The 13,368-nt window shown below is 51.6% G+C and overlaps 1 protein-coding gene across 1 annotated transcript; it reads left to right on the forward strand.

Annotated features, from left to right (window-relative positions):
• Nucleotides 1–9,255: 9,255 nt before the first annotated feature.
• DRD1 (dopamine receptor D1) lies at nt 9,256–11,648 on the forward strand. Its single transcript, XM_016155223.2, has 2 exons — nt 9,256–9,586; nt 9,686–11,648. The coding sequence occupies exon 2, from the start codon at nt 10,149–10,151 to the stop codon at nt 11,484–11,486; it is 1,338 nt and encodes a 445-aa protein (XP_016010709.2). The 5' UTR covers nt 9,256–9,586; nt 9,686–10,148; the 3' UTR covers nt 11,487–11,648.
• The last annotated feature ends 1,720 nt before the right edge of the window (nt 11,649–13,368 follow it).

Here is a 13,368-nt window from a genome sequence, read left to right on the forward strand (position 1 = left end):
CGGGTCCCCGCGCTTGGCTCCTGGCTGCTCGCCGGGCTCCCCGCCCCCCATCGCGGGCCCGCGCATCGCGCTCGCCGGGGAACGGGGCCCTACGCGCGCTCACGCCGTGTTTCCCTCTTGGGTTCCCCGCCCCCCATTACTTTCCACCGGTTACTCGAATGTCCTTACCCTCTACCAAGACCCATCATAACACCGCAGCAGAAGTGAAAATGTCCACGGACTGAAAGGAAGCCTTCTCAACCCCTGGATCTGGCAAAGAATACGTATCCAGAAAATATAAGAACGTTCCCCAATTAATAACAAAGAGAAACAACCAAATAGAAAAACATACAAAAACGTAAATACGTGCAATTCAAAGAGAAAGGAAAACAGGTGGCCCCGATACATAAGAAAAGGTAGTCGACCTGGCGTGGGTCTCACAGGTAGGCTTTTGGTGGCCCGCATCATGCTCAGAATTCCTAGGAATGTTTAGTCAGATTCCTAGATTGCCTAGTGTTGGGCTCAAAGAGATTTTTTTTTTTTTTTTAAAGTTCCTCCGGCAGAGAGCTTATTGGCAAGGAGGTAGATACCTAAACAAGTAATTACAACACATGGTTACTATTTAGTACAAAAATGGCAACAGTATAATGTGGGCCGAATAACTGCATCGCCATGGGGCGTGGACCAGCTCTGCTGTGCAGAATGGGGATGCGAGAGATGGGTCACAGACGTGTGGACCGGTCGTCTGTTGTCCCAATGATGCTACCGCACGACCACGACACTGAGGAGCACGCGACAATAAGTACTTGCTTTGCTCCGAGTCTGTGCGCTGGCTTGGCTGGCAGGTTCTGAGCTGGGTTCCCCAGGTTACTCATGTCATCAGCTGCGGGCTGTTGGTGGCTTTACGGATCTTGGCAGGGCTCTCTCACGCGCTGGGAGCCTCAGCTGGGACAACTAATTTGGCTCTGTTCCGTGTCTCATTCCTCCAACCGTCTAACGTGGGCGTGTTCACATGGCAAAGCCAGGTGTGGGGGCCGGGGCGGTGTGGAAGGAAAGAGTTGGAGAGAGAGAGGGACTCAAGGCCTCTCGAGTTCAAGGCTTGGAACTGGCAAGACCAGTCTGGATTCAGGGAGAAATAGACTTTCTGTTTTGATGGGAAGAGGTGCCAAGTGATCGGTGTAGATACACAGACAGGTGAAAAATTGGGGACACCATTTTTCAGAAATTCTGTTGTATGTATATGGGGTGTTCCTTTTTTCTTTCTTTTTCTTTTGTTTTCTTTTTGCTTTCCTGGCATCCCAGTTTTTTGGGGGGGTGCTCCCCTCTCTCATTTCATTTGATCCCGGTCAGATTGTCAATCATGGGAGTTAACCTTCTCATGGGTAGTGGGCCAGACAGAACCCTCCTCCGAATGAATATGTAGACACTGAGGACGAGAAGTCACCCCTGACCCCCCAGCCCTGCTGAGGTTGCCGAGCTGGGAGAAGGTGGACCAGGAGCCGTCCGGGCGGCCCCTTCTGCTAGTCTGTAGAAGTGAAACTAAGCTGAAAGACGCAAGACTGGCAGAGATCAGATGACATCATTTCAGACCCTGGCCTCGGCCCAGCCTGACACTGGATCTGCTCTCCTGGGCTTCCAGTTTTGGGAGCCAAGAAATCAACCCACATACACTTTTTTTTTTCTTTCTTTTTTTTTTATCATTAGCTCTTTTGAGTTGGATTTCTATCCCTGACTGATGGGGGGTGGGCGGGGGCAGGGGTCACAGAGGTGGTGACACTTGAGCTAAATGTAACTACATTTGAAAAAGTAGGAAAAAGAGATGGACAAAGGAAGAAGAAATCAGCCAATGAGCTAAGCTTTTAAGAAAAAAAGCAAGGGTCTGCAAATGTGTCCCCGCCGGTGTTTTAAATAAACAGTTTTCGGAAACGGCTCCATGGAAGCTGAAAGAGGATTTTTCAGCTTTTGTCGACAAGGAAACTGAGTGCCAGGGAATTCTTGCTGGGCTCACCTGGACAAAGGTTGCCAAACCCGTGCGTTTTAATATGGACTCTGGCCGGTTCAGGGAATGGCACAAACCAAGCGAAGCTTATGTCAGCAAAGATGAGGGGCATTTCTGAGCATAATAAAAGTCAGCGAACTGAAGAAAGATGTTGCTGAATCTATCTCAAGATGAAGTTGTCCTCCTGGTGGAATAGAGAACCCAGTGAGAACGTTCGCCTTTAGAGTTAACACTTAAATGGAAACTTTTAAGTTCCTGGTTATATTAGCAACGTTATTTATGATGATAAAAGACATAAAGAATCACGCGAATTTGAAAAGTACAGAAAAGTTCATGTACGTAATCCAGCCAGTCCCCAGCATTTTTATTATGGATTTTTATTATGTATTCTTCCAGCATTTTCTTTTCTGACCCATCAAACTTCCTTTTACCCTGTGCTCGAGTTTAGCCCAGGGCTTAAAGACACAGGCTCCTGAGCCAGACCCCTGTGGCTTCTGACTGACTATGGGACTCTTAACAAATAAGTTTCTGAGCCTCTCGAGGCCTCGGCTTCTCTCTCTCTAAAGTAGGGATAAGGCTAACAGCTGCCTCATGGGGCTGTTGGGAAGTTTAACCGAGAGGGCGAGTCTGCTGAGGTTTGCAGTGGGCACATCCGGCCCACGTGAGCCTCGGGGATCCGGTCCACGGCTCCCGCAGCCATGGTACGTCCCTCCGCAGACACTCGTCCCGCACATTCAACCCTAGATTCACAGCGCAGTCTCTTCTCTCGACCGTGAATCCTTTAAAATAAGAAACTCAGTCTTAGTCAACCTTCTCCCCCAGGGTCTAGCACAATGCAGGACACTTGGTGGATTCTGTTTATTTTATTTTTATTCTTTGGCTAAATACGTGGTTAGACTCACGAAGCACCTATTTTGGAATGTGCTTTCTTCACATAAAGTCCTGTTCCATAAATGTTTTCTCAGGTCACATCGACATCCTTCGTTCATTCACGCTTCCATTCAGTGAACGCTTATCGCACATCGGTTGTACGTCAGACGTTGTTCTGGGTGCTGGGGATTCTTCCCTGAAAGGCACACTTCGAACCCCCTTCCCCCACGCAGTGGGCCTTCCAGGAGGGCGAGACAGACGATAAACACAGCGAATGAGTACGTCGTGGTGGTAAGTGGGGCCGGAGCTGGCAGGGCACAGGGCAGGGCAGGGATATTGATTATTTTAAGCAGATTATTTCCTCTGGGGGTAAAAGGTCCTGTCTTATCTGAATGACTGTAGAACATTCTATGGAGCGGAGGAAAATTATGGCTAACTGTAGAGGAGAAAAAATAATTTTCCTTCTTCCTTTCTAAGTTCTTTTGGCTGATCGGATAATTCAAATGACATATAGCAGATGAACAGGAGAAGATCAAGTTTTAACAGGTGCACCTGGAGAATTCACATAAGCATAAAAATTCCAAAGACACTAAGGCGAAACGAGATACATCATTCACAGAGGGATGGAAAGAGCCTGTTGTATATTGTGCCGGCCTGACACAGTGGGACACAGAGTCAAATTCGCCTTGCTGGATTCTTCCCTCTCCCACACACCTGGTTCATACCAAAATATGGTCGTCTGTGGTGAGAGCTCCCTCTTCTGTCCAAATTCTTTTAGGCAGTTAGCGGCAAGTTCAAAGGTTTTCTTCCTGAGTCTTTTGCTTCATAGAAATAATCTGCTTAAAATAATCAGTATCCCAAAAAGGGACATATATTGGGGGGGGGGCAAACTCTGTTCCCCTTCACAGCCTCGGACATTTCTCCGGGCAGCGTGTAGGTGGCAGTGTGGTCTCGAAAGCACAATGGAACCAAACAGCAGGTGAGGGTTTGATGTGTGGCTTACAGAGGGCCCAAGAGTCCGAGGCAGGTTTTCCAAGAGAACAAGGAGCTTTATTTGTTGGGCCAGCCCAACGAGGTGCCCAGGGACACATGGCTCACATGGGGTCTCCAACAAAGGCTTGGGGTCGGTTTTAAGGGGTGAGGGTCGAATTCAGGGGGTCTGACTGGGTAGTCTTGGAAGTAAGTCAGCTACGGTTAGGGAAGAGGTGAACAGGGGACGGAGGAAGTCTAGTCTGGCAGAAATTGCTCGATCAGTTCTGTGTGTCTCTGATTCGTTCCCTGCACCGCATCTTCCTAATTGATGGACCCCTTGCTTCTTAATGGGCTCTGGCAGAAAAAGTAGCCTCTCTCCTGCTTAAGTTCTGTGAACCTTGGTTCCATTGTGCTTTCGAGGTCAGCTTAGGGTTATTTAGCTGCTAACTGTCCCTGCTCAAGCCTCTGGGACCCATCTGATCCAGCTTGGTCTGACGGCCTCCAGAGCCTGCTGTTACCTCCCAAAAGACACTTAAAATGAGAGAGAGCGAGAGAGCGAGAGAGAGAGAGAGACTGTTCGGGTCTGGTTTCAATGTTAGGGCCTAGTTTCAACTGCATACAATAATCCTAAAAACATTCTTGTTTGGGCGTGAAAACTCATTGTGTCTCACATACAAAGCATCTGTAAAACACATGAATTGGCTTTTTGTTTAAAAATAACGCAACAGGAAACATATCGTGGGAGCCAGTTCTGTCTTATGTAGGCCCCGGAGGCTAAACACAGTGTTGATTCTTCTAAGAAAGCTGAGTCACAACATTGTGGGTTTAAGGAACTGGTTCGCTCCTCAAATTGATCCTAACATAACAGGGCAGAGACGAGGGGGGGGGAAGCTAATACGTCACATTTCCTTTTGCTCTGGTTAAGCACCCGCCGCTCTGTTTGACTCTTTCGATCAGAACGCGATACCCTGCTTGCTCTTCACGTCCGGTCCATTCATCATCCAGAGTCCGTCTCCTAAGCATGTGCTCGTCCCGGCTCAGACAGGCAGAGAGGCTGAGTCCCCGCTCGGCACAGCTCACGTTCCTACGGCAGAGCCGGCAATAAACCAATAAATGCAGGATTTTCGGGAATGAAACCGTGGAATGAAGAAAGCTGGGTCAAAGCAGAGAGCGAGGGAGGCACGGGGCGCGGGGCGGAGCTTTAGGGGGGATGGTCAGGGACGGCTTCTCTGTGGAGAGGACGTTGGAGCAGAGGCCCAAAGGAAGGCAGGGAAGGGGCTGTCGTCATTCCGGGGTCCTTACACCTGCTTAAACAATCCCTTCGAGTAAACCCTCTCTACTAAAACAACTCGTGTGGTTTCTATTTCCCTGTTTGGGCCAAACTGACTCCATGTATTTCTCAAGACTGAGAGCTTTAGATGGGGGGGGGGGGGGGATAGAATTCTGGAACCCTAATAGCGTGAGAGCCAGGGGCTAGATTCAGTGCTTCTACCAGCCCAGGGCCGTGGGCCACTGGCAGTTTTGGGGGTGCAAAAAAAAAAAAAAAAAAAACCAAGAAAATCAAGATTGCTGAACCAGTTTCTATTTCCATTGTCATTTCCCTTGCCTACCTAGATTCTTTTGCCTTTTGAGATTTAAAATCTAAAAAAGCCAAGACTTCTGTTTCTAGACAAGATGGAGTAACAGGGATTCCTCCTCCCTTCTGAAACGACCAATAAGATGGGCAGAAAGTATGAAATGACGTTTTTCAAGGTTCCGGACATCAAGTAACAGGGCAGTGATCCTAGAGAGATGGGAAACGAATGAGGTGAGCCTTATGGGTACCCCAGCTTGCTGGCTAAAGAGAATTTCCATGTCATAGTACAGAGAAGGTGGTAGAGTCGAGTCTGGCCGACTGCTCGAGTCGAAGAGGTAAACTTAGAAGTCCAGGGACGATAAAGCGGTTAGAGATCATGGAATGGAATATTGGAGAGAGGAGATCTGGAAGGAGGGAGGGAGAGAGGGAAGGAGAGAGGGAGGGAGACATATCTGTGTCTTATATTAATGTGTGATAAATGCACATTATAAGATACAGTCATGATATATCTATATTTATATCATATGTCATACATCTTATCATATATATGATGTAAACCCCACGGCAACCACGAAAATACTAAAACACGAATTTATAGAAAACGATGCAGTAAAGGAGTTTAAAAAAATCTTAAAAACAACTCAGTTAAGCCAGTAGAAGCAGAAAAAGGCAACTAAGAACAGATACGGCAACAGAAAATAATGTTTTCTGTTACGTGCACATAACAACGCGTTATATGTGTTGAACAACCTCTCAGCCAGCACCCAAAGTGATATTTATTGATCTTTAAATTTTTAATAGTGTTGATTTTTCGAAACACAGTTACTGCGGGAGAAGAGGATTTGAGATGGGATTGGGAATTTCAGAAAAGCTGTAGTTTGGTGTAAAAGAAGCATCCTTGTGACTTAGTCAAGGTCAACCAAGCTTTATCTCTTTTCATTGACATTATAAGCAATCGTTTTTGGTATTAACTCAGCTTTAATAATGCTAAAGCCTTCCAAATGTATATCATTTGTTATACTTGACAGTTCCCTTGTTTTATTTATTGTGAGATTAAGCTCCCCCTGTGATACGTACCTCCTGTATTCATTTAGTTTTACAAGCTTCAAATAAGAATCTGTTGAAAAGCATCATTTTAACTTCCTCCTCTCTGCAGTGAATAAATCACAGTGGAGCTTAAAAGACATGCCAATTTGGGGAACAAAAGTGCTTTTGTATTTGGATTTACATTCCCAGCATTATCGAATTCTAATAGCTGCTTGCATTTATATTTGCATTCTTAATATTTGGGGGAGATTTTTATAGAACAGAACTGAAGCCTTTGTTTCACTTTGGCTTCAAGAAGGAAAAAAAAAAAATGGGAGGGGAAAAAAATCCCCCAAACAAAACCTCTAGCCAAACTGTAAGTTCCTCTGAAATTCACACTCTGTGCAAAGTGAAAAAAAAAAAAAAAAAAAAAAACCCTGAGATTTAGATTAAATTTTACTCTTCCCTGTTCCCGCAGCAACGGTGTTCAAAAATCAGGGACCCAAGTCTGCCAGAAAGGAATCTCAGAGGTCCGGCCGTCTTAGAATCATGAGAAATTGCTCAACTCTCTTATTTTCCTGGTGACAGAAAACGAAATTCCCCCGTTAGGTGTTCACGGGTTCTCTCATCTCTAGCTGGGAACCCGAGCCTTTTTGTGTTATGGGTGATGACGGGATTTGATGTTCTGACAGTGAAAATGGCAGAAATTTACTCGTGAGCCAGAAATACCTCTCAACCACTGTATAAGAGATCTGTGTTGATGAGATCTCCTCCACCTGTCAGGTGAATGAGTTGAGAGAAAGGCACAGGTAGGTCAGCGTGGGTTAGTTTGGAAAGAATTTAGGGGTTTTTGTTTTTTGTGTTTTTTTGTTTGTTCGTTTTTTTTTTTTTTTTTTCAAGCAAAGAAAGAGAGTCTTTTGGAACAGCAGCCGAGCTTGAGAGAAACAAGGACATGAAGAAGTACGTTGTGAATGTCGTGTCGTTCGTTTACAACAAGGTTTTGGTTAGGATTTAAGTTTCGTATCAAATATTGTTTTTGGCCATCAAACTAGTGTCGTATTGAACGTGATGGCATCTGAGACCAGCCCGGCAGGCGTGACATGGAAGAGATCCCTGAGGTCTGGTGTGTGTGGCCGTGACCGTGGTCCTTCTTTTAATTTAAAGAGCCGTGGGCACTGCCAGGGTCATTGGCTCTGGGAGGACTCACGTCCTGGGGACACGTCCCTAGACAGACATCTGACCTCTCAAATTGGCCGCGTCCTGGCCTCCCGCCTCTGTTACTCTGTTACCTCCTCTCGGCAGTCTTTAGAGGCGCCTTTCCACACAGGCAGTCCCAGGGCCGTTCTCCCTGGCCCAGCCCGATTCCACCTGCCCTTTATGCAGGGGGGAAAGGACCCCTACCCTTTGCTGTCATCCTGGGTTAATGCCCAATGTCCCCTCTCTGTGAATTTCCAGGCGATTGCGGCGGAGACATTTCAGGATGGGTGGGGAGTTAGACGCCCCGGCTCAGATGGCCACCTGGAACCTTCCCTTCCCTCTCTTTCAGCCCTGTGGGGAATTATTTAGCTGTGAGCTTTCGCGCTAGTCCTTGAGCGCCAGGTAGGCAGTCACGTGTCCGTGCAAAGGCCACGCAGTCAGGGGTCGGGCGGCAGCTTCCTTCGCCCTGTCATTTTGAGCCATTTTCTGAACCCGATTTTCCACTCGGGCCGAGCAGAGATGAGCAGGCTCTGTGACGGGGGGATGTTCTAAGGGGTGAACGATGTAAGGCGTGCGCCTGGGACACAGGGGCCCCCGGCAAGTGCCAGTTCTCTCGGTCTTTGAGCGTAAGGCACACCTCTTGCTCGCCCTGAGCCCCCGCCCGCTCTTGGAAAGTAGTGAGCGCTCAGGAAAATACATCGGCGCAGTGAATGCAGCTCCAGCAAAAGGAGTTTTTCAGCGTGGTCGGTTTTTAAGGGTATTTTAAGCGGAGGAGCCCCCTTTCCGAGGTTCCGGCCGTCAGGGGCGGGTCCCACGTGGATGCGCGGGTGAGGTCGGTCCCGGCCGGGGCGCAGCGCGGCCTCGCGACGCCGCAGCCGCCGGCAGAGGGCGCCCCGGGCCCGCCGAGCGCACCGCGCCGGGGTTGGGGCGCTCGCGGAGCGCGGGGCGCAGGCTGCAGCCCAGCGTCGGCCGCGGCCCTGGACGCGCCCGCCATCCGGGCGCAGCGCGCGGCGAGCGCCCTTGGGGCGCCGGGGAGCGGAGCCCGGCCCGCGCGCGGTGAGTAGGGGCACCGGCGGGGACGCTCGCCCCAGTCGGGGGCATCTGGAGGCGGCGCGGGTCGGACGCGGGCGGGCTAGTCCAGGGGCTGGCGCGCGTGGGAAAGTGGGCAGGGTCCCCGCTCGCGCTGGTCTTGGGGAGGGGATTGGGGGCCGCCGCAAGAGGCGCCAGGTGTCGCACCGAGCTTCGCTTTCGGGCGACTCGGACTCCCTGGAGGCTCCCGCGTCGGGATTTGTCGCGCGCCGTCCGCGGGTCTGGGGGCCCCGGGGTCGCTGGGGTCCCCCAGCGCGGACGAGCGCTCCCCTGGGCATCGCCCTCCGCCCCTTCCAGCCGCGGCGCCATCCGCGGGAACCACGTGCGGCTGTCGCCCGCAACTCTGCTCGTCAAGCGAGGCCCGCCCCCGGGGCAGGGGAGGGGACGCGGGGGCGGGGTGGGCTGTGCCCCGCGGGGACCCGGACGGCCCGCGCGCCCGCCGCTGCCAGCCCGGCTCTCGCGGGCGCCCGGGAGGCAGCGAGCGACGCTGCGAGGAGGCGCAGGGCGCGGCGGGGACCGGCCAGGGGCCGCCCCGGGGGGGCCCTGGGCTCCGGGAGTAAGGACGCGGAGCGGAGAAGCCGCCCGAGTGACTGGCCCCGGAGGGGCCCTCCCCCGAGGCGGCGCCGGGCTACCCGCCGTCCTCCTCCCGGGTCTCGTCCATCTTCGACCATCTCCAGCCCTCCGAAGCGGCGGGGCCGCGCCGGCTCCCTGGGGGCCCCGGCCCGGGATCCTTTTCCCAAACCCGCCCCCGCGACTTCACCGCCTCGGGAGCCGACCCCGCGGTGCGCGCGCCGGGCGGGACTCGGGCGCGAGTCCCGGGCGCTGCGGACCCGCTCCCGGAGCTCCGGGGGCTCCGAGACAGACACCCCCAAGGCAAGGTAGGCGGGTCGGACGGACGGCGTTGCATTGGGCTTGACGGGAGTGAAAGCGCAGTCTGCTCGAGTCTTGGCGACCTCTGCTTTCTCTTTGCTTTTTAGGGCGTTTGGGGAACTGCGTTTGGGGAGCCAGGGGTTTGGATGTATTTTCAGCTGCGTCTCGGCCCTGAGATGTGACTACGGCTGACTAGCTCGGCAGAGGCCGCCAGTCTCTGGAGTGATACCTTGGAATGTGCTAAGCAGCCGGTGCTTTCCATGGGGGACGCGGAGGGTCGGCCGGTTGCGTCGACAGCCACCTGGAGCAAGGGAGCCGGAAGGCGGTTGTAGAAAGCAGGAGGGACCGTCCGAGCGGCCGACTTGGACGCCGAGGGCAGGCTCCCTCCCGCGCGCCATCGCTCAGCGCTAGCATGGAGCGCCCGTGACGTCCTGCCCCCGGGGGAGCGCGCGGGGACGCGCCACGCGCTGCCTGGGGAGTGAGGACCGCTGCGCGCCTGACCGACCCCCAGTCCCTGCTCGGGAACCCGCGGGGCGTCAGAGCCCCCTATGTGCTGTGCCCCCAGGGAAGATGAAGACTCTGAACGCGACCGCCATGGGCAGGGCCGGGCTGGTGGCGGAGAGGAGCTTCTCCTCCCGCATCCTCACCGCCTGCTTCCTGTCGCTGCTCATCCTGTCCACGCTGCTGGGCAACACGCTGGTCTGCGCCGCCGTCATCCGGTTCCGGCACCTGCGTTCCAAGGTGACCAACTTCTTCGTCATCTCCTTGGCCGTGTCGGACCTCTTGGTGGCTGTCTTGGTCATGCCCTGGAAAGCGGTGGCCGAGATCGCCGGCTTCTGGCCTTTCGGGTCCTTCTGCAACATCTGGGTGGCCTTTGACATCATGTGCTCCACGGCGTCCATCCTCAACCTGTGTGTGATCAGCGTCGACAGGTACTGGGCCATCTCCAGCCCCTTCCGGTATGAGAGGAAGATGACCCCCAAGGCAGCCTTCATTCTGATCAGCGTGGCATGGACTTTGTCTGTCCTCATCTCGTTCATCCCGGTGCAGCTCAGCTGGCACAAGGCGAAAGCCGTCGGTCCCGCCGACAGGAACACCACCGCCCTGGGCGAGGCCACCGACGACTGCGACTCCAGCCTCAGCAGGACGTACGCCATCTCCTCTTCCCTGATAAGCTTCTACATCCCCGTGGCCATCATGATCGTGACCTACACCAGGATCTACAGGATCGCCCAGAAGCAGATTCGGCGCATCTCGGCCTTGGAGAGGGCAGCGGTCCACGCCAAGAGCTGTCAGACCACCGCCGGGAACGGCAAGCCCGCGGAGTGCTCCCAGCCAGAAAGCTCCTTTAAGATGTCCTTCAAGAGAGAGACCAAGGTTCTGAAGACGCTGTCCGTGATCATGGGCGTGTTCGTGTGCTGCTGGCTCCCTTTCTTCATCTTGAACTGCATGGTGCCCTTCTGCGGGGCCGGGGAGACCAAGCCTTTCTGCATCGACTCCATCACCTTCGACGTGTTCGTGTGGTTTGGGTGGGCTAATTCCTCCCTGAACCCCATCATCTACGCCTTTAACGCTGATTTTCGGAAGGCGTTTTCAACCCTCTTAGGATGCTACAGACTTTGCCCCGCCACGAATAACGCCATCGAGACGGTCAGCGTCCACAACAACGGGGCCGTGGTGTTTTCCAGCCATCACGAGCCACGAGGGTCCATCTCCAAGGACTGCAACCTGTACCTGATCCCACACGCCGTGCGCCCCTCCGAGGACCCGAAGGAGGACGAGGCAGGCGGGGGAGCCAAGCCCTTGGAGAAGCTGTCCCCGGCCCTGTCTGTCATTTTGGACTACGACACTGATGTCTCGCTGGAAAAGATCCAGCCCATGACGCAGAATGGACAGCACCCAACCTGAACGCCGAGACGAATCCTGCCCAGCCACGCTCGTCTCAGAACCTGGTGGAGAGAGCTCTCTAGGGGCTCGCCATGGGGAAACCGAAGCGTGGCGAGACTCGGAGGTGTCGGGGGGAGCCTCCCCTGCCCCCGCCTCGCTGCTTTTTCCCAACACACACACACACACACACACACACACACACACACACACACACAAACGATATTTTAAAATCCATCCCAGTGTGTTTTCTGTGTTGTCCGTAGTGAACCAGAGGCACGCACCCGAAACAAACGTTCACAAGGGGACGTGTCTTTGGCTCCAAAATGATTTTTTTTTTAGAAACCGACTCTTAGGATTTAAAAAAAAAAAAAAATAGGGCAAAGAAGCAGCAATGAACAGCTTCACTTAAAAAAGTAAACCTTTCTGGGAAGGAAGTGAGAAGGGTTGAGTTTGCTGTATACGAACAGGTGCTAACACTGGCCCCGGGCAAAATTTTCAGATTGTAAAGGTAGGTGCATGCTTTCATCAATCATTTCTAAAAAGTAACCGAGCCTTACAGTCCGAATAAGATTGTTGGTTTTTTTGTTTTTTTGTTTTTTTTGGTCACAGAATCGAGAGCTGCTTCGTGGATAGTAGTCTTATTTATTTATTGTACCATATGGATATTTTTAATTTATTATAATGAATCTATATATTTATCGTATTTCATAGGATAAGCTGATGAGTTATCTGAGACTTTACAACCGCGTATCGTCCATGTAACGAGCACTTTATAAGCCAATGAAACAAACACAGAGACTCTGAAATCCTGAACTCTCCTGTGCGAACTCCAGAAACACAGGAGAGACGGGTAGGAGACGAGTCGTGATCATTCCTTAAAATTCATTGGCATAAATAAAGATGAGGCGAGTATTGACAAATGCTATGAATGTCCCCCCCCCACCCCAAAATGATTTCGAAAAGCTTAAAAAAAGCATAGCTGCTGTTGAGGTTAGCTTTTTTAAAAGAACCAACACTTTCCAAGGAGAATGATCTCCAGTTCTGTAAATATTTTAAGTAAAAGCCAGCTTCGGAAGACGCCACCTCGAAATGGATGGTCTTAAGTGGTCAGAAGAAGTAGATGCCACTTTGTATTTATGTAAAATAACCGGCCCTGTCTGTCTTTTCTCGTTCCACATGTCAGATAGCTTTTCTGAACCAAGCAGATGGCTGTCCTGGTTAGGTATGTGCAGACAGCGGGTTTCCTTAATTCTTATGTCACAGCCATCACACCCGTGGGCAGAGGTCAGATCCTGCGCCCGGACCTCGCCAGGTACCAAGCCAAGGCAAGGCTCCTCTTGCAGTGCGTTCATCTGAACTTAGAATCGATTTTTTTTTTTTAAGTCTCAATGTTAAAGGTATACTAACTAATGAATAGTGCCTCATTATCATCCTTGAGAAAGACACAGCCGTTGGGGAAAAACAGGACACCTCTTCTCTTGAGGTGCGTTAAGCGCTCCGAAGCCATCAGTATCTGTTCTGACACATGCCAACCCTTTCTCTGTGCTCCACGCTCATGCCCCCGAGTCATCGCCTGGACCGTAAGAAAGATATTGTGATCTCCCTTGTGAGATACTAATTCACGTGGGGGCATCTCCAGAGAACAACTTTGAAACGTTTACAGAGTTTTCTCGTGGATAAGCAATTCCCTTAACTTTTAGATGAAGTGGGTGACCGGGAAGAAATCTCCTGGAAAGTATCTCCAGCATTGGGTCTCTGTTATTTATGCATTGTGAATGCTTTCTTAATTTTATTGCCTGTATGCTTTCTTACATATAATAAAATTATTTTGTGAACTCAAATCAACCCTGAATGAGCCATCTTACATTTTTTTTTTAAACTAAGATATTTCAGACCTACAAGT

Source organism: Rousettus aegyptiacus, unplaced genomic scaffold, assembly GCF_014176215.1.
Source record: "Rousettus aegyptiacus isolate mRouAeg1 unplaced genomic scaffold, mRouAeg1.p scaffold_m13_p_7, whole genome shotgun sequence".
Lineage (NCBI taxonomy): Eukaryota > Metazoa > Chordata > Mammalia > Chiroptera > Pteropodidae > Rousettus > Rousettus aegyptiacus.

Bases quoted from the DNA above. Each gene is read 5' to 3' on its own strand.
- DRD1 (XM_016155223.2), top strand. From the start codon at position 10,149: ATGAAGACTCTGAACGCGACCGCCATGGGCAGGGCCGGGCTGGTGGCG.